The sequence below is a fragment of the Dendrobates tinctorius genome, unplaced genomic scaffold, assembly GCF_039654945.1.
Source record: "Dendrobates tinctorius isolate UK_male_01 unplaced genomic scaffold, ASM3965494v1 ptg000046l, whole genome shotgun sequence".
Taxonomy (NCBI): Eukaryota; Metazoa; Chordata; class Amphibia; order Anura; family Dendrobatidae; genus Dendrobates; species Dendrobates tinctorius.
The window spans coordinates 72,910,924-72,938,180 of NW_027361714.1; the positions used below are offsets into that span (position 1 = coordinate 72,910,924).

The 27,257-nt window shown below is 40.1% G+C and overlaps 1 protein-coding gene across 4 annotated transcripts in view; it reads left to right on the plus strand.

Annotated features, from left to right (window-relative positions):
* Nucleotides 1-18,160, plus strand: part of TUBE1 (tubulin epsilon 1) — a 29,847-nt gene extending 11,687 nt beyond the window's left edge. For 2 of the 4 annotated variants that reach the window (XM_073575990.1, XM_073575989.1), the window contains exons 6-13: nt 33-148; nt 4,557-4,678; nt 5,206-5,393; nt 6,264-6,433; nt 9,692-9,832; nt 11,232-11,372; nt 16,731-16,905; nt 17,753-18,159. In XM_073575990.1, the coding sequence (XP_073432091.1) occupies nt 48-148; nt 4,557-4,678; nt 5,206-5,393; nt 6,264-6,433; nt 9,692-9,832; nt 11,232-11,372; nt 16,731-16,905; nt 17,753-17,911 (1,197 nt within the window). In that variant the 5' untranslated portion in view covers nt 33-47 and the 3' untranslated portion in view covers nt 17,912-18,159. Of the gene's footprint in view, nt 1-32; nt 149-4,556; nt 4,679-5,205; nt 5,394-6,263; nt 6,434-9,691; nt 9,833-11,231; nt 11,373-16,730; nt 16,906-17,752 lie in introns of all 4 variants that reach the window. The other 2 variants (XR_012232315.1, XM_073575988.1) reach the window with 2 other exon arrangements.
* The last annotated feature ends 9,097 nt before the right edge of the window (nt 18,161-27,257 follow it).

Genomic DNA, 27,257 nt, shown 5'->3' on the forward strand with positions numbered 1-27,257 from the left:
TAAAGTGCAAAACTGATCTTCTTTGTCTTTAGGCGGTGTTAATAGATATGGAAGAAGGAGTGGTTAATGAAATATTGCAAGGGCCACTTCGGGACTTGTTTGATAGCACACAGCTCATTACTGATGTGTCAGGATCAGGAAATAATTGGTACGTATACTTTTAGTTTTCATATGACTCTTTTATTGGCTGCTCAGACAGAGCGTTTGGTTCCGAATTCTGCTGGTTTCCTGCACATTAACACTGAAGCTGTCTGTGATCAGGAGCTAACGATGATCTCAAGCAATCCACACCGCTTCAGTGCAATGCATGCAGGAGCTCAGATGACTTTTAGGCTCTGTTCACACTTCACTTGAGCTATAGTTCTCAGTGTATATAATGTACATAATTATTAAGCTTTATTTACCTGGTAGGAGTGTAACTTATTACTGGATAGAAAACAGTAGTTGACTGCTGTTCTATACAGTGGCATCCCACAAGAACCTTTCTTTAACCCCTTACCAACCATATTGTTAGGAGTCAGGTTCCTGCGTCTGCTCTGCAGGAATCCAGACCCTTACATTCTGCGGTTTCTTGCTCTTTATCTACCGCAGAGGAGATTGCCTTGCAGCAAATCTCTCCAGGGGCTAAGTCTCTCTGTCCACCTACTGAGCATGCTCATGAGACGGTTTCCCATTGGAGATCAGGAGTCATGTGCTCAGGTCCTGCTCCAGACCTCATTGGTCCATCTCGGAGATCTGGAAGCTTCCGGAAGGTCCTGGCTGCTATAGAAAGCGCGCATGGCCGTTCCGCCATGCGCTAGTATAGACTATACTGCTATGTGTGAATGGTGACGGATGTATGATTCTGGTGACTGACTTATTATGAAACCCCTTCCCTCTGATATTACGCATGTGGTTAGGGAATTAGTTCAGTAGTCTGCGCCAGTCTGTGGCAAGACTTAGGCCACTGTATACACCACACTTCTGCGCTAGCGTCAGACATAGCGCCTGCTTTGTAGCTGTGTCGTCCAGCGGCAGTGTCCTGCGCCGCGCTGCAGTTGCAGCCCTTCTTGGGCCGCACACACGGTAGGTCTAGGCGGACGCAGCCCCTATGTCTTAGTTCCTGCTCATGTGATCTTATGCCGTGTGTGCATTTACTTGAAGCCTGTGACTCGGGTGAAGTTGAACCCGTGCACATTATATCGCCATATTGCTCGTCTGCCATTACTCAGCAGCGGTTGTAACACCTACTGCACGGTGGACCCCGAACGGCGAACGCACTTTATTATTTTTATTTAGTGCGTTCCGCCGTTCCTAACACATATGTGATGATATGGCCTGTGCTGACTACCTTACTTTGATGCGGGCTCGGCTTATGGGCTTTCATGGCAGATGATGGCTTAATTATTCAGCCATCTGCCTCTAACAGATGTTAGACTGTGAACCTGTTGGCTGTTGACCTGTTAAATTCCTTTGTCAGTCTCTGACAGTCATTTGACACGCACAGGCAGGGGACTGCGACATGGGTTGCTATAACAGGAGATCACCTCACAATCCCAATGGGTTGCCATCAATCTGCTGAAGACCCCCATGCCTGTCATTACCATTCTACTGTAAAAGACTGTATTTAGCTGACGTTCATAGGAGCTTGTGATTTTTTTTTTTTTTTTTTTTTTTTTTTTTTACACTATACATGACAATGCTGTGTATAGTACAAATGATCAGATCAACGCCGCTTCAAGTCCTCTAAAAGGACTGGTAAATAATTTTTAAAAATATGAAAAAAAAAAAATACAGAAGTTCAAATCTCCTCTCTTTTGCCGCATTAAAAATAAAACAATTAAAATACACATATAAGGCACCGCTGTGTTCGTTAAAGTCTGATCTATTAAAAAAAATTAATCCGACCAGTAAATGGCATAACAGAAAAAAAAAAAAATCAAACTGCCAAATTTCAATTTTTTGGTCAGTTGCAACATTCCAATAAAATGCAATGAGGCGATCAAAACATCATATCGACCCCAAAATGGTATCAGTAAAAACCATCAGGTCATGGCGCTAAAAATAGGCCCTCACCCAGCCCCATATCCCAAAGTTGAAAATGTTACAGGTCTAAGAAAATGGCGACACAAGCAAAAATTGTTAATTTTTTTTTTTTTTTTTTTTCACCACTTCAGTTAAAAACAAAGGAAAAACTCCATTTTTGGCATCTTCATAATTGTATTGACCTGTATAATCTTATTGTCAGGCCAGCTTTACCGCATAGTGAATATGGTAGAAAAAAAATAATTGTGGCCTTGCCTTTTTTTTTTTTTTTCAACATCTGTGGAATTTATTTCCCTCTTTCCAGTGCACCACTTGATAAAATAAGTAAGCATTGTCACTCAAAATACAACCTGTCCCACAAAAAACGGTCTCTCATATGGCTGGCTATATAGACGAAAAAATAAAAAAAGGTATGGCTCTTGGAAGAAGAGAAGAAAAAAAAAAAAAATAGTCCCGACCGGAAGGGGATAAGCTGAAATCAATAGGTGACTGTGTGAACAGGGCTTTACCTTTTTAGAAACTGTCATTTTTTCCAAAATACAGATGTGCAATCCCCACATCTCTGTAATATTACACAAACCCATTTCTTCCCCTAGACCCTAATGCTGTAGATGGGTCATTTTGACAACTGTATTTAGTTTTTTTTTGTTTTGTTTTTTTTTATACTTAAGATGCAATGTTGAAGATAATTACTGTTCTGCTCACCTCATAATAGTATAATAATCACCAGTATAATGTATGCAGTGAATTTCCACCCTAGTAATGGAATAAAGACAACTGCTTAAAAGGCAGTTCCATACATTGAAGACAACTGCGTGAAGGCAGGCATCCAAATAAATTGCAAACAATAACTAAAAGTTAAGACGTACCTCAGGAAAACCATCGCTTTATCTCAGAAGGAATAATAATTAGAATACGGTTGCTGAATAGATCAATATATAAATTACCTACTATGGTGAAAAATAGGAAGTAAATTGGCCTCCCCATATGCATTCTAAGAGCTCGGCATGTTCCTTTCTACAAATTCTCTACCCCAATTAGATTTGATCAGGTCAAATTGTAAGGTTCAGCTTGTTAGGGCTCATTCACACTGTCATATAACATGGCCGAGTGCTATATTTTATCAGATGGCACTCGGACCAATGTTGTCACGTGGACCCGTCCTGTGTGACACGACCCACAGGTCGGTAACTGAAACAACAAGACAAGGCACGTGTAACTGTCCTGTTTGACACGACCCGCAGGCCTGTAACTGAAACAGCAAGACATGGGGAAAGGGGCAACAGTTACAACGGTGGGCCCTGCAATAGGGAACGGGGATGTGGAGACCTCCTGCACTCCCCTGAGTCAGTGTCCCTCCACTCCTAACGATCCCTAGGCCGGTTCCGCACCAGGTGCCGATCAGGATACCGGTCACCCTAGCACACCCTACACCTATCCCTTGCTAGGGAGCTGGGTGGTGCAGGCACTGGCCCCGCCGCTGTATTAATACACACCAGGGGAAACACCAAAAAGACTTATCTTGCTCTGCTGCCGCACCAGTCAGCAGAGTGCATCACCGGATTAACTTTTCGCAGTGGCTCGACACCTCAGAGCCAGCTGCCACCTTCACCATCTCACTCTGCTGCGGACACCGGGCAGCCAGAGTTCAACACCAGTTTCAGCAGTGGCTCCAACCTTCAAGCCAGCTGCTAACTTCACCAGGTTTCTGCAGTGGCTTCACACCTCAGCCAGCTGCTCCCTTCACCATGGTTGGAATCCCAAAAAGACGCTATCACCAACACCTGCTCATAGACCATGTGACCCTATATAGGAAAATGGAATGGTCAAATGATCAGGGGCCAAAAACTGCTATAACCCCAGTGACCACCGGGGGCAAAAGGCAAAGAAAGCATCAAGGGCAATGACCCTAACGGCCACCGGGGGCAAAACTAGAACTGAAACCACACAGTGAGGTAAAAAAAGGTTACTAGTGCTTTTATCTGGCATGATCCAGTGCAGGTCTGCTTTTTTTTTTTTTTTTTTTTTTGTCATTCCAATTCGGCACAAGAAAAAATTCACAGCATGCTGCTGGTAGCTCTGGAATTCGGATCACGCGCATCCATGCAAGACTGTGTGTGTGTGTCTGTAAAACCGTTAGACTGCACTTGGCTGTGATCCGAGTGCAGTCTGACATCCTCAAGCTCGGACAATGGAGAAGGCTGGCATTCATAGGAGACCATGATTTTTGCTATATACAGCATCACTGTGGTATTGCTGTACATATGAGAAGCAATCAGATGATCGAAGTCCAAATATAATAAAAAGTAAAAAGGCATTTTAACTAAAATGTAAAATGAGTTCAAATCACTCCCCTTTTCTCCCATTGAAAATTAGCAAATAAAAACACAAAAAATACACGTTGGCTATCTCTGTGTTCATAAAAGTCCGATCTATCAAAATATACAATGAATTAACCTGATCAGTAAATAGTATCAATAAAATGTTGGCTTGCACACCCAGGATGCAAGATGTGATGTATATTTCTGCAGGGCTGTTGGCCATAACATGTATGGTTGCCAATATCGAGAGCAAATTGTGGAGAATCTAAGGAGGGCAGCCGAGCAGTGTGATTGTCTGCAGTGTTTCTTCGTGATTCACTCTATGGGAGGAGGTGAGAACTGGACTTTTAAACATTTATGAGAATGGTCTGTAATGTTAGCACTAACGATTTCCAAGACATAATAATAATAGAAACGACTGACAATGCTGTGAAAGTGTAAGACAACATGACTGTGACTGCAGGGTTATGAATCCCCCCCCCCCCCCCCAGCACATGCACTATGTGCTGCGAGGATGCATTAGTTCCTGAGCCGAGACCGGCGGGTGCGTATCTGTTATGCACACTCCCAGGAAGAGCCAGTCTAGTGGGTCTGTACTTGCCCTATGCAAGTGTAAGGGGCGAGGCCGTGCCCAGTAACAGGCTCTGCCTGGGAGTATGCATAACGGATACGTACCCGCCGGTCTCGGCTCAGAAACCAGCAAATCCTCACCGCACACAGTGCAGACGTTTCTTTTTAAACTGGACAGTCCCTTTAATGCAGCATGCTGTGGATTTCACTGTGTGTTTTCCCCTTTGCAATGCGTGTCATGTAGGGCATGGCTTTTATTCTATCCTGATATATTACTCTTTGGCTGCAGGCACAGGTTCAGGCTTGGGTACATTTGTACTGAACGTGCTAAAGGATGAATTCCCTGAAGTATATAGATTTGTCACATCAGTCTATCCATCAGCCGAGGACGACGTGATCACATCTCCCTACAACAGTGTCTTGGCTATGAGGGAACTTACAGAACATGCCGACTGCGTGCTGCCCATAGAAAATCAAGTAAGATTTTTTTTGTCATTTGTTTTGTCTTAAAATGTTAAGACCACTATTCATCAAAGGTATTACACTGTCATAAAATATGTGAAAAGTTGAAAAATGTTTGCGCAAGATGGAGTTGCACCAATTTAGCGACTGGGGAGGAACAGCGGCATGACAAACCATGGCATTTCTCACACCAGAAATCTCCCTCCAGTTACTGACTGGAGTAATATTTGTGGCGAGGTGCACAGGGGCATATACCACTTGGCAGATGCTCCTGATGGATGCAGAGGCATGCACCTCCTAATGAATCAAGCGTTTCTGACCCCATCACGCCTCCTCAGAAGAGAACATCACAGGTCTTGATGACTCGTGGCCAAAATATACATACTATGCAACAGCCTAGACTATCAAATTATCTTATTTGTTGTCTGAGATGTAAAAAAAAAAAGATGGTTTTCCATTCAGAATCCCAATTCATTGTTTACAAAAATATGAAGAATTTCAGTGTAGCCAATTTTTTTCTTTTGATTTTATTTTTTATTTGGGTTTAAAAGAGGGACTATGTTAGAAGTCAAGTTGTCTCTTGTACCCCAGTGTATGAGTGCTCTCACATAGACGGAAAGGACACTGGAGTGTGACTTTGGCAGCATCAATCTACAGGATTCACCAAAAGAAAACGGGAGAGTGATATTTGTACATGCCACAATCCTTGGCTTACTCTGGTTCTAGTGTTCTGTCCCAATTACTATGGAAAAACCTAGTGCAGGGTATAATATGTGTGTTTCATGTGTTTTAATTTTGGTTTGTTATGTGTTTTATACTTGTTATGACTTTGTGTTTTATACTTTTTAGCTTTTTTTTTTTTTCTTTTTTTTTTTTCTCGTTTAGTCGTTAGTTGACATTGTGAATAAAATTACCCAGATGGCAAATTCTGGAAAGCTTGGAGCTGTGAAACCAAATAGTCTTGTGACTTCCAATAAAGGTGGTGTTAAGAAAAGCGAGAAACCATTTGATGCCATGAACAACATAGTGGCTAACTTACTCCTCAATCTGACCAGGTAACACATTCAAGAAAACCTTCTTTCCTCATATTCTCCTCAGCTTCAGTCCCATTGCCCAAAGAAATACCTTGAATGAATGTGTAAAATGTGCTATTTTGGATATTTCACCAGGTGATATTGGGGAACCCTGGAGCAAACGTTAAAATGCTAGGGAGAAAGTAGAGCACATAGGGTCTTATCCGATTTCTTATTACGGTATTAGTTATTTATATAGCACAATTGATTCTATGGTGCTGCACATCCGATAAACAATAAAGATATTTAGATCAGATTATGCTCACCTGATTCATGATATTATGTGCTTCATGTTGCCATTCAGCTGCTCTGGATCCGCGGGTTTATCAAAATCCAAGGCAATGAAGATTTGTTGATTCCCCCCGCATTGACCATTTATTGAAAACATCAATTCACAGGATATTATTGAATTTGCCATTTTTATTCAATGCAGGGGCTATCCACAAGTCTTTTATAATCAGGGGATTTAAATACCTGTATATTATGTCCACTAGTAAGGTAACAGAGCTTTACGAGTGGAAACATTTTCTAGTTGTCTATAAAGACAACTATCCAACTAGCACAGTACCTAGTCAGACAGAGCTCTGCTGTACACACAGTATATATACAATTGCGGACCTCTTGCACACGCGCACACACACACAACTTGGCTACAGGCATCCTACACGCTGACTCTAATAATGACAATCCCCACACACATTATAAAGACCGTTCCTTTTTGTCGACCAAGTGACTGATCACAGGATCATCACATCATGGCAAGGCCTCTATTTAACTAGGAACTTTTCTCTCCTCATCTGCTGCATGAGTTTGACATATTCGGTTTGAAGACTTGCATCATAGGGAAATGTGTTTCTCACAAAATTCTTTGCATGTGATGAACACATTATAATTACCTTTTTTCCCTTGTCATATATAGTGTTGGAGAGAGAGAACTGCAGAGTTGCACAGTTTAGGTACGGTATCTTCTCAAGTAGCTTTTTTTTTTTTTTTTTTTTTTTTTTTTTTGTCTGCATGAAAAACCCAAGCTATGGCCAGAAAACTACTTGTGATTTGGTGCTTTTTTTTGCTGCTAGTTAGTGACAAGCGATGGTGCTCCGATAACATCTTATCCGAGCATCTGCAAGTGATATTATGTTTGAATCCCTGCGGCTGCATGATTTTTGGCTGTTTGACAGCCTGAACACATGTGGGGATTGCCTGTTTGTTAGGGAATCTGCACGTGTGTTCAGGCTGTCGGACAGCGGCAATCATGCAGCTGCAGGGACTCGAACATAATATACGAGCACTCCCAGATTCTCTGATAACACCTGAGCATGCTCGGATAAGACGTTATCTGAGCTTTTTGGCGCATCACTACTGCTAATCCATTTTGATCTCCATGGGGATAAATACAGTTAGAAAGCTGAAAGAATTGACATGCTGCTTTTTTTTTTTTTTTTTTTTTTTATAAATACACTACAGGTCACAAACACTGGGAGAACAAAAATGCACTATGTGAACGAGATTTTAGAAATGAAATCCTTAAGAAAAAAACATCAAAACCACATGGTGTGAACAGTACTTTCTCTTAATGATAATGCAGAGCACTATATCAGCAGAAGCTCTTTATTAGTTAGAAATCAGGATGGGACATCTGGCACTGCTGGGGCTCCCTGACTGAAGAATATAAAGATTTATTTGTTCTAAAAAATATGCTGCTATACACCAGGGGTGCACATACTGAACCCAAGGGCTGCAACTTTTAAAAAAAAAAAAGACTACTTACATGAATACATCACATGCACCACATTCTGTACATTAATACATCACCAGAACCAATTTTTCAGTATTTGAGAAGGATTTCGAGCGTTTCCCCCCCATAAAAAGTCAGTATGAACACACGTTAACTTAAACTAAGCTTTTTAGAGCAGAAACTCACCAAATCCTCCTCAATCTCAAATCTCTTAAGTTTTTCCACCTTTTAAGTTTTAACATAGCCATTAAACACATTTTGGATTGCTACGTGTACAAGATCAGAACCACTGTTGGCACATGAGTGCAGAACCGCCATGAGTACGTGAATGCAATGCCAGAACCACCGTCTACATAAATGCAGCAAAATAAACACTGTCCGTATGCAAATGCAGCTCAAGAAATACCTTCACTACATGAACGCTGCACCAGAAATACCATCAGTACATGAATGCAGTGAAGGAACCTCCATCAGTACATGAATGCAGCCCCAATCTTAGTACAGCAATCTATTGTATTGTCAGGTCAGACCCATTACATATACATTTGTATGGCATGAACCTACAATTCCCATTATGTCCTTAACAATGGTAAGGAGATGCTGGGAGTTGTTGTTACCAGCCATCATCAGACTGCAGAAATACTCCACCAACCTGCCCATCTATAAAATACCCTCACATACACTGCCCTTCTCCAAGTTATCCCCCCTCACTGCTTCTCTGTATAATATCTCCCCCCCACATAATATTCCCCACACAACTGCTCTCCATAATGCCCCTTTCCATATCTCCTCTAAACTGCCCCTTTCCAAGTACCAACCATCCCTCGCTATACTATGCCCCCTTTCACAATCCCCCCTGATTGCCCCCCAATGTCCCATATTGGCCCATAATGTTCTAAATTGCCACATTATGTACCCTTGTGGCAACACTACCTTTTTCTCCCCTAGTCCTTTATCAAAAACAATATGACTCTTAAGTTTTGTCTCCTTCATGGAGTGCTTACCAGGTCCAGACATCTCCTTTCCCTCTGCAGTCCCGGCGTTGGCAGCAGTGTGATGACATCAGCGGCGCACTGCCCTCGACACTCTGCTGCACTTCAGGGCTGGAACAGGCGAGCGGTTTTTCTGCCCCTGTCCCAGCACTACAGCGTTCAAATGTATTCACATCTGAATATGGGAAAAGGGAGAGGCATCTTCCGGGCAGCTCCGCGGACCACACAACATTGTTCGGCGAGCCGTATGCTTATGTTGTGCAGGCCTGCTATACATGCTGCATTGAATGTACATATCCGTATGCTGCTTGCTTTAGTTGAACCCTTCATCACTGCACAGGATGTTACTATGTTAAATGGAGATAAAATAGAAATGGTCACCTGCTTCCTATGTGCAAATATTACTATACTTAGTTAAAAAGAAATACAAATATTTACAATATAATGATAAAGGAAGCTTTTATCAGTTCGACATTCTAAATACCGGTACACCTGTGCTTTGTGATCACTCAGCTCTGCGAGGTTTGAAGGACCACTTAATATGGATCTGAATGAAATCACCATGAACCTGGTCCCATTTCCTCATCTCCATTACTTGACCTCAAGTTTGACACCTCTCTATACGCTGGCTGATGTCAATGTGCCAACCAGAAGGTAAGATCTGTGGTCAACTATAGATAGGCCTCATACTGTGCTAGTTCTTCACAAGTGACCGTGAAAAGAGCAGTGAGTGGTGGGTGTAGCTGCCCTGTTATTTACAGGAGAGGCGCTAAGGTAGTATATAGGTAGCTGGCATTATTTATTTTCAACACTGAAATTGCAGCACCAAGAAGTAAAAATTGTGGACTTATGGATAAACTTATTAAATAAATTCAAATTATGAAAAAAATGGATACATTTTCTAAAATATCTTTTTTTTTTTTTTTCTTTTATTCAGTAGTGCGTATTAGCGTGATGTGACTATATACCCGCACTTACACACCTTGGCATGTTATTAAAAGAAATCTGTTAGCAGGTTTTTGCTATGTAATCTGATGACCGCATGTATTTGTATTGTATTGTCGGGTGACATGAAGCCCAGGGGTTAGTAATGGACAGTCGTCTATAAGACGCCCCCATTACTAACCTCATAGTAAGTTTGTAAATAAGGGATTTATTCTTACTGTGTGTTTATCTGTCTCCGACTTGAAGATAATCCTCCGTTGCCCATGCCCCCTGTAAAAAAAAAAAAAAAAAAATATCCCTCACCTGTCTGACGTGAAAATTAGCGATACTGTCCCATGCTGTAATCCATATCTGTAATATCTAGTTTTCAACCTGAACGGTGCCAAGATGCGACTGTCCAGGCTGAAAAGCCTGAGACAATGAGGTTCTGCGAGCACAGGTTAAGCGATGTGCGGTGACGTTATAGAAGTCACCACCGATCACTGAAGCTGTGTTCCCATCAGAACTGTGGAGATGGTAAGCCAAACCTCTGACTCCATCTCCGACGCCTCAATTTACATGACACCGACCTCTCCTCCACCAAAATGGGCTCCGACTCCACAGCTCTGGTTCACATACTTCATTGTGAGCGGCCCGATGAACTGCAGTGACCTTAATGAAATCACGGCGAGCACCGTGAGAATTTTCATGGTCCAGTTATGTTTTTTGCCATCTAAATGGCTGTAAGCTGAAGAAATTTCTTTTTTACTGGGCTTATATACCAGTCCTTAATATGACTATTAAGCTGTTAGGATGTTCTTTATGGCATAGATGTGAAATATCAAACTGTATTCATCTGCAGACTATTTCTCTTCATTCAATCATTAGTTCCTAAATGCAGACCATGTTAGGTTGTCATCCTTGAGAAAGTGCTTTGTGTTTGTTGACATTTTGTGATGAGATGACCGAGGAATTTTTAGGTAATGACCAAATGTCTGGGACACAGTTTCTGATTAGGAATGCAACTCAGAATCTAAAGGCCTTTCAAATCCTGCATGATATAAAAGTGGTTGAATAATAGTACAGAGTTTATTAAAATCACTGTTACTTCCATATCCTCCATGTTTAGGTTGGATCAGATGTTTTCAGATGCCTTTAACAAAGATCATCAGTTAATTCGAGCAGACCCTAAACACAATCTCTACCTGGCTTGTGCTTTGATGGTGAGGGGAAATGTCCATATATCAGACCTGCGCAGAAATATTGAACGGTTAGTATAGGAATATACTTGTATAACACTTCAGTCCATTGTGAAAATGGTAAGGTAGGATTATATGTAATTTGATTAACCCCTTTCCTACATTGGACGTAATATTCCGTCCATGTGACCTGGGACCTAAGTCCCAAGGACGGAATATTACGTCACACGCGATCAGCGGCGCTCACGGGGTGGGGGGGGGGGCACAGCTGATCGCTGCCGGGTGTCAGCTGATTATCACAGCTGGCACCCGGCACTATGTGTCAGGGGCGGTCACGGACCGCCCGCGGTACATTAACCCCTGGCACACTGCGATCAAACATGATCGTAGTGCATCGGGGGCATAGGAGAGAAGCGCGCAGGGAGGGGGCTCCCTCAGTGCTTCCCTGTGACCCCCGGAGCGACGCGATGTGCTGCGTCGCTCCGAGAGTCCCCCTCCCTGCAGGCCCCCGGATCCAATATGGCCACGGGGGCCTTCGGAGTCCTGCAGCGGCGCCTGTCATATCGCCGATCGCCTGTCAGATCTGATGCCCCCCCCCCCCCCCCGGGACAATACAATAAAGTGTAAAAAAAAAAAAAAAAAAAAGTGTAAAAATTAAAAAAAAAATAACATTCCTTAATAAATTCTTTTTTTCTAAATAAAAAAAAACCAAACAAAAGTACACATATTTAGTATGGACGCGTCCGTAACGAAATGCCCTTTAAAACTATCCAACTAGTGAGCCCCTTAAAAAAAAAAAAAAAAAAAAAAAAAAAAAAAAAAGCAATGCTTTATTATCATACCGCCGAACAAAAAGTGCAATAACACGCGATAAAAAACACGGATATGAATAAACATGGTACCACTCAAAACGTCATCTTGTCCCGCAAAAAACTAGCCGCCATACAGCGTCATCAGCGAAAAAATAAAGTTATAGCTCGCAGAATAAAGCGATGCAAAAATAATTTTTTGATATAAAATTGTTTTTATTGCATAAAAGCGACAAAACGTAAAAAAAAACAACAAATGAGGTATCGCTGTAATCGTACTGACCCGAAGAATAAGACCCCTTTATCAATTTTACCACAGGTGGAACGGTGTAAACGCCCCTCAAAATAAATTCTCGAAATGCTGGTTTTTGTTCATTCTGTGGGTCAAAATATGGAAAAATTATAGCTCTCAAAATGTAGTGATGCAAAAACTATTTTTACAATAAAAAGCGTCTTTTAGCGTGTGGCAGCTGCCAAACTTAAAAACCCGTTATAAATAGTAAATCAAACTCCCCGTTATCACCCCCTTAGTTAGGGAAAAATAATACAATTAAAAAAAAATGTATTTATTTCCATTTTCCCGTTAGGGTTAGGGCTGAGATTAGGGCTAGGGGTGTGTTGGGGTTAGGGTTGGAGTTAGAATTGGGGGTTTCCACTGTTTGGGCACATCAGGGGCTCTCCAAATGCAACATGGCGTCTGATCTCGATTCCAGACAAAAAAAAGTCAAATGGCGCTGCTTCCCTTCCGAGCTTTGCCATGCACCCAAATAGTGGTTTACCCCCACATATGGGGTATCGGTGTACTCAGGACAAATTACACAATAACTTTTGGGGTCCTGTTTCCCTTAGGAAAATAAAAATTAGGGGTGAAAAGATCATTTTTGTGGAAAAAATATGATTTTTTAATTGTACGGCTGTACTTTATAAGCTTCTGTAAAGCCCCTGGGGGTTCAAAGTTCTCACCTAACATCTAGATAAGTTCCTTGGGGGGGTCTAGTTTCCAAAATGGGGTCACTTGTGGGGGGTTTCCACTTTTTAGGCACATCAGGGGCTCTCCAAACGTGACATGGCGCCTGATCTCAGTTCCAGCCAATTTTGCGTTGGAAAAAGCCAAACGGCGCTCGTTCCCTTCCGAGCTCTGCCAGTGGTTTACCCCCACATATCAGGTATCAGCGTACTCAGGACAAATTGCACAATAACTTTTGCAGTCCAGTGTCTCTTGTTACCCTTGGTAAAATAAAAAAAAATTGGACCTGAATTAATTTTTTTTGTGGAAAAAAGGTTAAATGTTAATTTTTTTTTTTTTTTAAACATTCAAAAAATTCCTGTGAAGCACCTGAAGGATTAATAAACTTCTTGAATGTGGTTTTGAGTGCAGTTTTTAGAATGGTGTCACTTTTGGGTATTTTCTAATATATATATATATATATATATATATATATATATATATATATATATATATATATATATATATATATATATATATATATATATATATATATATATAGACTCCTCAAAGTGACTTCAAATGTGATGTGGTCCTAAAAATGAAATGGTGTTGTAAAAATGAGAAATCGCTGGTCAACTTTTAACCCTTATAACTTCCTAACAAAAAAAATTGTGGTGCCAAAATTGAATGATGTAAAGTAAACATATGGGAAATGTTATTTATTAAGTTTTTTGTGTGCCGTATCTCTGTGATTTAAGGGCATAAAAATTCAAAGTTGGAAAATTGCGAAATTTTCAAAATTTTTGCCAAATTTCCGTTTGTGTTTTTTTTAAAAAATAAACGCAAGTTATATCAATGAAACTTTACCACTAACATGAAGTACAATATGTCACGAGAAAACAGTGTCAGAATCACCAGGATCCATGGAAGCGTTTCAGAGTTATTACCTCATAAAGGGACAGTGGTCAGAATTGTAAAAATTGGCCCGGGCATTAACGTGCAAACCACCCTTGGGAGTAAAAGGGTTAATAAACCAGGCCAATGCATTATTGCACATTTTCTTTTGACTGTATAGTATCACATGGTTCCTATTCAGATGAATGGCTGCTCCTATGATACATAGAGAGTGTGAGGCCACCAGAACAAGAACTGCATTTTGTCATTGTCTTTCCACTTTGGCATCTACAAATTTGTTCCAAACAGGAGATGTCCTCAATAATGTCCGTGTATACCGTGGTGTTGCACTGACAGAGATTGGCAGGAGAGGTCAACTTTTTTTTTTTTTTTTTTTTTTTTTTTTTTTTTTTTTATCTATTCTTCATTTCTTTATGTATCTCTGCAGCTTCGATTAGAACCAGTTGATTTAATAGCATTAGAATGAATTTACATGTATGTAATCTGGCTGCATCTCCATTTAACCCCTTCACACCCAGGCCATTTTCAACTTCTACGTTTCTTCCTCCCCTTCTTCCAAGAGCCATAAATTTATTTTTCTGTCAATATAGCCATATGAGGGCTTGTTTTCTGCAGGATGAGGTGGTTTTTTTCTGACTAACAACTTTGATTTTACCATATAGGGTACTGAAAAACGGTAAAAAAAATTGCAAAAAAAAAATAGTGCAATCCCACAGTTGTTTTTATTTTTTATTTTAATTTTTATTTACCCTGTTCACTATATGGTAAAACAGACCTAGCAATGTTATTCCTCAGGTCAGTACGAGTCTACAGATCTCAAACATGTGTAGGTACTTTTTTTATTTAAGTGGTGGAAAAAAATTTCTGAAATTTTTATGAAAAAAGTTTTTGCATTTGTCTCCATTATCCGAGACTCGTAGCGTTTCCAGTTTTTGGAATATGGGGCTCGGTGAGGTCTCATTTATTGAGCTCTGTGCTGACTTTTTTATTGGAACAATTTTGGGGCAGATCCGATGTTTTGATCGCCTCTTATTGCAAAAAAAACGTAATTCTGGCTTTTTTTTTTTTTCTCGTTACGCTGTTTACTGATCAGATTTTTTTTTGCTTTATATTTTGATCTGACACTTCTGAACACGGCGATACCAAATATGTGTAATATTTTTATTTGATGTTTGATTTTTTTAATGGGGCAAAAGGCTTTTTTTTTTTTTATAATTATTATTATTTCTTACTCTGTTTAATAGTCCCCTTAGGAGACTTGAAGCACTGCTATGTATAGCAAAAATCACAGCATTCACAGGTGTAGCCTGATGACCGGCACAGGGGTCTTCAGCAGACCCCTGGCTGTCATGACTACCCATCGGTGCCGATGGGCGAGATTTGTGACAAGCTTCCAGCCAGTGTGTATTAAATGTTAGTGTCAGTGATTGACACAGAGGAATTTAACTGGTTAACAGCCGCGGGTGGAACGCGGATCCACCCGCAGCTGTTAGAGGCACTTGATGGCTGATTAAATCAGCCATCAAGTGCGGGAAAAGATACAGGCTCAGCTTGTGAGCCCACATCAAAAGCAGGGATACGGCATCGGTTATAAAAGGGGCTAAACACTAATGGACTTGAACCTGCCATCATCTAATCACTTGTTCTATATACTATAATATCACAGAATATATTAAAAATCATTTTCTTTTATGAAGCCCAGGTACATGCTGGTCTTTTCATAAGTACTGTAATGGAAAGCATGGGGTCTATAGCCGGCTGCCACAGTAACCCATTGGCATCATACAATCGCTATGCGAGGGGGCCAGTGGGTGTGCGATGTCCAACATCTGCTGTTAGAGGCAGATGTTGGCTGAATAGCACAGTCCATGTCTGTCGGCAGTAATGCAAGCTCAAGTTTCTGAGCTTTCGTAGAAGGTGACCCAACGTATGACACAAATGTACTCGATATTTTGGAAAGGGATCAAAGAGGTTGTTTCATGTTCGATCTTCTAGACCACAACGCTAACTACCCTCACGTCTTCCTAATTGGCAGTTCGGACCAGTTCAGCCGCTGGCCAGAAATGTACATTCTCTGATATGGCAAGCAGAGGCTACGTTGTCTTTGCAGCTTTGAAGGCACATGGAGGTATTGAAGTTCATCCAGCAATCAGGCCTGTTTCAGAACAGTGTTTTCCAGTTGTATACCAAAGAGCTTTTAAGCACTGCACTCTTTGCCAAGGAGACTGGCGTCACTTATAGACTGCAGAGGTAGCTGGTAAGATGGGCAACAAGCGCAAGACTAGAACATTAAAAATCCATTTATTTGTGACAGTGGAGAGGATTTTTTTTTTTTTTATAATGAGGAAATTAAGTAACATTGTTCATAGGAGATCATGATTTCTGCTAAATAGATCAGTGCTGAAGCCCTGTATAGCACAAGTGATCAGACGATCGCAGCTTCAAATCTCCTAAGGGAACAAATAAGTAAAAAAAAAAAAAAAAATAGTTTTAAACATTTTGCAAAAGATTAAATATAAACATTAAAATGATCTTCCTTTTCTCCCATCCAAAATATAAAAAAATACTAAAGACTTTACTTTCAGAGATAATTTCTATAGTTTGTAACTTGAGAAATATGCTCAAAAAAAAAAAAAAAAATGGTAAAACTAAAAAAATTAGCATATGGGGAATGGCTGCGTCCATATAAGATGTCTTGCATCACTACTAATTTTGCATATTCAAGAAGAATAAATTGTATATGTGTGTTATTTTAGACTTAAGCCTTCACTGCACTTTGTCTCCTGGAACCAGGAAGGATGGAAGACAAGTCTGTGTTCTGTCCCTCCTGTTGGGCATACCCATTCCCTACTGGCACTAGCAAACAACACATGTGTGAAACCCACATTTATAGACCTCCGAGACCGATTTACTAGACTGTACAGAAAAAAGGTATGTATGTCAAGGCTGGCAGTAATTTCACCTACATATCCCAGGATATCAAGACATGTTTGCTTCATAATGGATGTTCATGTTTTAGATCTGATGCCATTAATTGTAAATTAAGAAAGGGTAGCTGTTTGTAACTGAGCACCTTCCACTAGCCGGACGGCAGACATTTGTAATAGTAGCATTCATGAAAGGCAATTAAGTTTCAATATTATATTTTACACACTGCATATTGTTAAGAAAAAGCAAGTTTTAGAGAAGTGTACCCAGGCTCTTAAAGCACCACTCCAGTGTTTGGTGTATTTTATGACCAGAGTGGTGTCATTAATGTCCCCTCCCCCTAGTAAAAATATTTACCAGCCGCTGTCTTCTGCTGTTCCCAAGCGCTGCTTCAATCCCGTTAGGCCATCTTGTGACCATGAGCTTTGACTTCCAATATAAGTCTATGGGGTGCCTCATTCTTGCTCTCATAGACGAACATTGAAAAGTGACTTCTGGCCCTCCCAGGAAAAACTGGAGCGGTCTGGCAGGTCACAACCTGTAGACGAGGACCGGAGTGGTGCCAGGAACAGCGGATGAATTATACCACTTCGGTAGTAAAATAAAAAAAAAACAAAACCTCCAGATTTGTGCTTTTACTAGAGTAACACAAAAATATTCGCACGACCTTGGCCCAGCAGCCATGGACTACAACCAAGGTCATATCTTTTTGTTGAATTCTGAAAGTGAAAATTAGAATTACCCACCTTCTAGGTTTCAGTACAGTATTGATATAATTATATGCAGGATTGTTTAAATGTAATTGGTCACCCATATGAGTGATATAATGAGACCTTTTCCATCACTGTAGGCTCATCTGCACCATTATCTCCAAGTGGATGGCATGGAACAAAGCTTCTTCACGGATGCGCTCTCATCTTTATCCTCCCTAATTGACGAGTACAGCCAACTTGATCTATCTAAAGGGACAGCTGTTCCTGGCCCTTCTAGAATTAACGTAGCTGTCTAAAAGTGCTGTTCAGTATATTTTTGTTTGTAAAGTATAAATATGTTTTCTGTAAAGTGATTGGGTTAGATATGCTTTAAAAGTCATATCTTGCATTAATGTATATTTGGGCATTTTTTTTTTAACTGCTGCATATATACGTTATATACGTATATATAATGAGGCTTCTTTTTTAAGATTATCTGACAGAATTTATATTTTTTAAATCATATTTATTATATAGATTACTTTTTTTACTGGAATAAAAAATAATTATTTCAAAATTAACAAGATTTGTTGTGTATTATTATTTTAAGCATTCTTTCTATTATATATGAACTAAGATGTGATTATTAACCACAGTCTCCAATTAACATTCAACAACTATTCACTACAGTGTACATATTTCCCTCTTGAAAAAAGCTGGTATATAAGAATAAATGCATTCTCTGCACTTCAATTCAAAGTATAATCCGACTCTCTTGGACTGGAAGGGCACAGACGTCCAAAGAACCTCAAACATTGAAGGATCATTTGTGACCTGCAAGATCAGATCAGTGTTTAAAAAAAAAAAAAAAAATGTATGATTGGAGTTGATAGTCTATGGCCCCCAGACCTGAGATCTAGTAACCTCCTTCTACTTTTGTGCATCCACAGTGCCTCCTCTGATTAGTAGACCCAGCAAGATGTCGCTTCACCATAACGAAAACCCATGAAATTTTATTTATTTTTTTTAAATTCTACTACCTTAATAGACTGAATGTATATATAACCAAATATTTAACTAACACCACCTAAGAGAGGTCGAAAAAGCAATATATACTAACCCAACAGGAAAGTTTAGCACAATGTACCCTCTCCATTACATAAAAACAGTAATTTTATTTCATCATATAAAAATCCTGTGCCCCAGCAAGATGTCACCGTAGCCCTGGATTACACATCCTGCAAATGTTTTACTCAACTTTAGTATGAATAGTTACTTTAGGACAGCATATTGACAGGAAATAATGTCTTCTTCATTTAGAAATGCATACATCAAATAGAAAGGGAGTGGGATGCAGCTTCAGATTTATTCTGTGAGAGGGGAAGGATTTTTGATTGGTCAGAGCACACAGCACAGCTCTTACATTATAGCCTGAAGAGCCCATCAACTCTGATAGCATGCAGATAAAGAGTGGTAAGGGTGCTTTCACATTGTGCTTTTCTGCACATTTGTGGGTCCCGTCGGGGCTTGCATCCAAGACCGCCGCAAAATGTGATTCAGATGTATGCACCGACTGGACCATAGACTATGATGGTGCCGATACAGCATACCTCTAGTAGCCGTATGCCCATCTAGTAGGCGTATACGCCCAAGAATGGTGCACATCGGAGCGCACATTCATTTTTCCGGCACCCTTGTAGTCATTGACCCTTTTGGCACATACGCCTGAATCCTGTTTTGGGGTAGAGGGGGTTAACACACAAACCCCAATGGGACCCACAGATATTCAGCAAAGCGCAATATGCTAAGGTATATGCCCACATTTTGTATTTGCAGCAGGTTTTTCTGCTGCAAAAAAAAATTGTTGGCAGGGAAAAGGCAATGTGTAAAATACACACTTTTTTTTTTCGTGCATTTGTTGTTTTTTTTTCCTTGTCTTTTTTTTTTTTCTTCTATTCATTTGAATGGGTGAAAAACTGCCAAAACACTGAAATAACTAATATGCTGCAGATTTAATAAACACATATTGAAGGTTCAAATCTGTCAGGAAAAAAAAAATATATATATATATATATTGTGGTGCAGTGACCGCTGTGACAGGGGGCGCTGCATGGGTCATGCACACAGGCATATACATTGTGGTAATGGAGATAGGATGGTAAATGACCGTTATGTATCCCAGGATGGGTGGCCATGGGAAGCTTGAACGTGTTGATCAGCAGAGGTACTGCTGAGCTTTTTGTGTATATATGTGTGTGTGTGTATATAAATATATATGAGCGAGAGAGAATACAGCAGCACATGTACATGGGGAAAAAAAAATTCTATATAAAAATTTCTATATTGTGCAGTTTTTGCAGCTTGCACGTGTTCACACTAGGCGGTGCAGTTCGTTTTTTGTTTTTTTTTGTTTGTGTATATATATATATTTTATTTTTTTATTTACTTTCTAATTTTTATGGTTCATTTTTTTTATTGATTATCTTCTGCCAAAATATTCAATCAGAAATAGGCTGGTATCCTTGTATATATGAATGCACCTCAGTATGATGGTGTCCTCTGTTTGATATGTCTGGTATGTACCGCCTGGGTAGTGGTCGGGTGTTTTTCTCATCCCTACAGACATCGACATGTGAAATTTCCCTGCTTTTTTCATGCATGGGCACTTTATTAGGAAATTCTCTTGTTTTCCCGATATATGGGCGTTTCATGAGACTGCTCTATCCTTCCCTTTGTGCGGCTGCACATCGCACATGCGCTTATTAGTGTTTATTTGTTTCTTTTACATGCCCTGTATTTGGTTTGACTGTCCCGTATTATGTGAATCCAACATGATGTGGATAATCACCTCTGGGCATGTGCCAACTTACACCGTCTGCCTTTAGATTCACTGCTCTGCGCTTGCGCAGACCAGGCATGACATCGGCTGCTGCAACTGAGCATGCGCCGAGTTCATAGATTCATTAGTGTGCCTGGGTGGCACGCTGCTTCCGGGAGATGACGCCGGTTTCAGTGCTAGAATCCACACACCGGTACGCGACATTTGGTCTGGTTAACCCATTATTTAAGTATCACGTATTCAACACACCCACACTACCCCTGATGAAGCTGCATTGTGGCAGCGGGAGGCTCTCCTGTGCCCTGTTCCAAAGCCTCCCGCTTCCGTATGATCGGTGTTCCCTCTATGGCATCTCCTTTTGGAGTTTCAGTTCTGGGTACTTCATTATTTTGAAATGATCATTTCTGTGTTTTATGGAGTACGGTTTGGGCTGACTGATAATATTCTGTTCTATTCATATTGTCCCTGTGTGGACCTAGGACCTACAAATGCATGCAACAAATATTATCATAGTACCCCCCCCCCTTTTTTCTGTACCGTCTCTTCATTGTGCAGTAGAGGGTCAGAGAGGTGGACAACGCTGTGCATTCAATATACATGTTTTTCCTTCTAAATTTGTTGATTGCTGTAAATGGGGACGCCCTTGACAGCTATATTTTAGATTAAGAGGTGTGTGTGTGTGTGTGTATATGTGTGTGTGTGTGTGTGTGTGTGTGTGTATATATATATATATATATATATATATATATATCTCTATATCTCTATCTCTATAGGTTTGGGACTGTAATTCTTTGATATTAACCCCTTGATGGTTTCTTCCCCCAGTATTGGGGTTGATCATGCTTCAGATATTATTCCACATGAGGTTGGTGATACAGATCGGGATATATCACTGTGACTACCCTAGAAAAATATTCAGAATTGAGAGTCCTCAGTGGTTGATACCTTTTAATGGCTAACTGAAAAGATGGCAACACATTGCAAGCTTTCGAGACTACTCGGGTCTCTTCATCAGGCATAGACTAATACAAAATCTGAAGGGTCACATATTCACAATACAGCTGTGCCTACCCTATGTTTGTATAACTTCTTATGCACATAAGCAGGTTGAGGTTGTCCCCATTGGGACGTGGGTACGGATGGTTGGTTTTAATTGTTTTTAATCTCTTGTGTGTGTTTTTGTGACGTTAATAAAGCATTATTATTGTGGATACACAAGTGTGCATTAGTCATATGTCATGGTCTTTTTTCTGCATGAGATTTGTAGCTCTTTTCTAGACATGTAGTAGCACCTTTATAATACAAGTGATTTGTATAATCTTCATTTTAGTGCACCCTGCACTTTTGTTTCTCTGGAAAAAATAAACAGCATGAGAAATCAAAAATTTCATTCACTTTGTGGGTACACTAAAATACTGTTTTGTTTTGTTTTTTGGCAGCAAAAACGCAAGTTGCGAACAAGCCCTTATAGTCTTGGCAAATAGCAGCATGTCGGTAGAATATTCAACAACTTGCTGTTCAGTTGGGGTTTTGAATGCAGAAAGTCCCATTCCAATGATTTTAAGTAGGATTATAGTACATGCACTACTATAGAAATGGACATTGCACTGTGCAGGTAAAAGGGAATTCTAGCAAAGAGTGTAAAAAGCTCTGAGCTATATGATAAGGGTAGGATATTTTCTCTCCGTAACAGATTAAACATTTAAAACTAAACCCATGTCATTAAACCCCAAGTAAAACTGTTTAAATTTTTAAAGTTAAGAAAATAAGTAGAAGAAATGTCAGCAAATCTATTCCTCATTTATGGAGTTGGCATTATAAGTGATCATTACAATATAACACATAACGTCATATGCAGCAAGGGACATAGATTTAATATGATGAACTTTTGATTTACTACATGTTAAAATCTGGTCACAGACTAAATGGGGAGGTCTACTGATGTAGGGGGAAAAGCTGTATTTGGCCGTACATACAGCTTGTATGTATTCTATACACACTGTTGTCCAGATAGTTCTAAGTACATAAACCCATATTGATCAGTGGACCTCCAAGATCCATACTTTTGGAGAAAATATCAACTATTATACATGTTTGCCACTTATTGATTACCGTACTCTATTTTTAGAGCTTTATTAGCAAAAAACCTTTGACATAAACAATAAATTAACATGCAAAACTTCAGAATACTGTAATCTACGTACACTCCTCAAGATTGAAATTGCAAAACCAAGAAGGGAAAGTTGCAGTTATTGAAATCACCTTGTCCATATTAATGAAATGCAGATGATGAAAAAATAGAAACAAAATTTTGTAAACATCTTAATTTATTCATTATCTATTGTAATCGCCACATGCAGAAATACGGAGGCGACTTGTGCTATCAATAAGGTTATTAATGGTCTGAGGAATGTTCTGCATCACTGAATGCTTTTTGGTATGCCAAGCAGGAAGATCCGCTGCTTGTAGTCCCTGTGCATCTGCGGAACAATGGTATCCCAGATGTGCTCAAGGTGAGACAAGTCTGGAGACGTGGCAGGCATTGGTTGCACAATTAGGCCACAAAGGCTGGTCCCAGCATAAGCAACACGTGGCCTTGCATTGTGTTGAAAATGGCTCTTCAGACACTCTTCAGAAATGGCTGTACCAATTGTTCTGTGATTGATCTTGTCTGTTCTGCATACCAAGTCCAAGGAATTAACAGTGTCTAAATAATCAGAAGGCGTTTGCACGACATTGTGCTACGAGCCAGACGTCCAGCTATAGATAGACTTCACGCTCTGCACCATGATATCCTTCGAGAGTGGTGACAAGATGGAAATGATTTCTGGAATGGAGGTCAATCATCTTCAATGATGCATCCCATTTTTGTCTTATAACCCATGATTGCTGAAGATTGATCTGGAGACCAAGTGGGCTACACCATGAAGAGGCCATCATGAGGGAACATTACACCATCCTACATTCGGGATTATAGTGTGGGGTGACATAATATACTGTAGCCAGACCCCTCTACACTTCATTCCTGGTGCACTAATGGCTCAGCGTTACATTGATTTGGTCATGGAACCAGTGGTGCCAGGAGCCACTTTTCAACATAACACCTGCAACATGTTGCTCATGCTACTGTGAGCAGCCCGAGTGTCTTAAACGTGCTGCCATGGCCTGCTGCATCTCCACACTTGTCTCCCATCAAGCACATCTTGGACATCATTGATCAGCAATTACAAAGGGAGCTGCAAGTGCATTCAGCATAGCAGAGCAGTCTTCGGACAAACATTAACCCCTTTCTAATGTGGTCTGTAATAATATAACCCTGCGCACTGGTACATATTGATGCGGGACGAATTATTACGTCCACGCGATCGACGACGGGTGTCAGCTGATTCTGACAGCGGACACCTGGTACTAAGTGCCAGGAGCGGTCCTGTACCGCTCCAGCACTTTAACCCTCTAAATGCTGCAATCTAATTCGATTGGAATCCACAAAAAACTGAGTTCAAAAACACGCCCAACCAATACAAACTAAATATTCAGCATGAGGACAAAAGAGTTTTGTTTTAAACATGCAAAAATTCTTTTTATTCAATTTTAGTAAATACATGTATATTAAAAGGCGAATTATGCAAATTGTCTCTTCAGAGAGGAAGAGGGCCACCTATTGGAGGTAGCAATCCTAAAAGTCAATGTTGACCCTTTAACGAGCCTAGTTACATGACTTAGGATAAAAGCCAAACCAGAATCTCCATTTGCAGACACTGTGTTTCGGGGTACTGCCCCTCATCAGTGCAAAGTGGGAGATCTGGTTTGGCTGTGAGAGAGGCGTCTGACCGATATACTTATTGGATATTAAAAGGCGAACATACAAATGAGTATATGTAAGGTGCTAGAACCACGGCATGGAACACCCAACACATTAGTTGATCACATTGAGAAAAGTCTCCATTCAAATAAGGTGAACAGTGACAAAGGGGGGTGCATATGAAGTCAGTGCAACCCAAATATCAATAAATTAGTAATAAATTTCATATCATATCAATTCACCTTAATAAACGAGAGGGTACATATAATGGTTATGCCTCAATGCCTGCTATCTACTTCACGCACCCTCCCTCAAATCCATGGATAACTATCAATGAGACAACATAAACATCATCTTACCCATGTGGGTGGTCGGATGGTCCTGCCTTATTTGAATGGAGACTTTTCTCAATGTGATCAACTAATGTGTTGGGTGTTCCATGCTGTGGTTCTAGCACCTTACATATACTCATTTGTATGTTCGCCTTTTAATATACATGTATTTACTAAAATTGAATAAAAAGAATTTTGCATGTTTAAAACAAAACTCTTTTGTCCTCATGCTGAATATTTGGTTTGTATTGGTTGGGCGTGTTTTTGAACTCAGTTTTTTGTGGATTCCAATAATGTTTTGAGTTGCCCATTTTACATATCTTGACACTAATGATCAACTTTAGGTTTGATAACTTTAGTTAAAATCTAATTCGATTGCGGCATTCCGGGAGCAGACAGAGGGAAGACGGTTCCTCTGTCCTTGGATCGGAGAACCCGCGGCGTCATCATCGTTGCTATGGTGATCCGATGTCGTAACGACATCCGGGTCATCAGAGCTAGTAAAGTTGCTAGATCATGCTCAGAGCATGATCAGCAACTTTATCTGTCAGTGCAGAACTGACAGTTTGCATAGCATAGCGATGCTGCTGCTTTCACATGCTATATAAGGGATCAGCCAACAAAAAATGATAGTCCCATAGTGGGAAAAAGTTAACAAAATGTCTTTAAATAATTGTGCAAATATTTAAAAAAATATAAGATATTGTACCCATAAATTTATATGAAAAAAAAATTACAATAAAAGTACACATATAATATAAAATAATTATTTTTTCTGTAAAGTAGTTTTTATTGTGCAAAAGTGCCAAAACATAAACTATATAAATGAAGTATCACTGTAATAGTACTGACCCGAATAACAAAGCTGCCTTATCAATTTTACCACACTCGAAATTACATAAAAAAATACCTGAATTGCTGTTTTTTATTCTTTATACCTCACAAAAATCAGAACAGAGAGCGATCAAAAAATGTCATGTGTCTGAAAATGGTGGCAATAAAAACATCAGCTCGTCCCGCAAAAAACAAGCCTTCACATGACTCTGTGGGCCAAAATCTGGAAAACTTTTAGCCTTCAAAATATGATGGTACAAAAAACTAGTTTTTGCAACAAAAATCATCTTTTAGTGTGTGACAGCAGCCAAACCTAAAAACCCAATATAAATCTGGTATCGCTGTAACCGCACCGACCTGAAGAATAAAGTTGCCTAATCACTTTTACCGCACATGGAACGGCGTAAAAAAATTAAACCAATTCTTCACTTGCTGTTGATTTCTTTTCAAACAACAAGCCTTCACATGACTCTGTGGGCCAAAATCTGGAAAACTTATAGCTCTCAAAATATGATGGTACAAAAAACTAGTTTTTGCAACAAAAATCATCTTTTAATGTGTGACGGCAGCCAAACCTAAAAACCCAATATAAATCTGGTATCGCTGTAATCGCACCGACCTGAAGAATAAAGTTGCCTAATCACTTTTACCGCACATGGAACGGCGTAAAAAAAACGAAACCAATTCTTCACTTGCTGTTGACTTCTTTTCATTCTGCCTCCCAAAGATCGTAGTAAGGTTCGGTGTACATTTATTCTACACTGAGCGCTTACACCGGGGTTTCCGTGTAAATCTCTGAAATACATGATTCAGACTGAAACCTCGACAGAAGATTCCCTATAATAAGGCAGATGGAGGCACTGTGGACGTCGTCTGACTTGTGATCTGGCGGTGTCCGTCTTTTTAGGATTGCATAAAAGTGCAGTCGGCCACAGTTTTGTGCGCTTCTGAAAAGAAGGACACCACTGAACAGAGGCCAGACGGAGTCCAGAGTAACTCTGCTGCCTCAGTATAGTGAATGGATCCCTCGGGGGGGGGGGGGGGGGGTTCATCTGAATCACTCAGAAAATTAGATGGAAATCCCAAAGTAAGTTCTCAGCGTAGAGAGCTGGATAAATGTGATCCCAAACGTTATTGTTCTGCCTATTCTGAGCAGCAAGATATTTTTAAGTGCTGTTACAGCTATCGCCAGTAGGTGTCATAAGTTGCCCTTCTCTTTCTTGTTTATGTGTTTGGAATCTTCTGTTTTCCTAAATGGTTAACTGTTCAGAACCGCCCCTTCTTCCTGCCCTGGTCAGCAACATGTAACCATTTTCAGCCAGTCTTCTGAGTAGCTCACATCTGCTCAGCTGCCTGCAAAACCATTGCTTATAACAAGTGGATTCCGTTAAGGTTTAATGCATTTATGTAAACTATGCTATGCATCTGTGTTAGCAGCCATAATGTAACCCCCCATGATGTTTGCAATGCATGTTCAGCTTCTGTAATGTTATTTCACTGCATGTTTGTTATATGCATCCTCTGGATATGTATCCTCTGTTCAGTCAGTGCAAAGCTTGCAGCCATTATTTTTTTTAGACATCTTTCTCTTTTACTGCTGTGTATGTTGTATTGCTCAGCTTCTATTAAATGCATGCTGACAATATAACAGCATCCTGTATTAATTCTACTGTAGTGATAGTACCTTGTATTGCTATGATTACCTACCAGTATTTGTGTATTATATATTATCTACCAGTACTGACATGCTGCATTATCTGTCTCTTATAGTTTTTACCTGAATCATCCATAACTGTGTTCAACAGTCTCTGAATCATCCATAACTGTGTTCAACAATCTCTGAATCATCCACATTT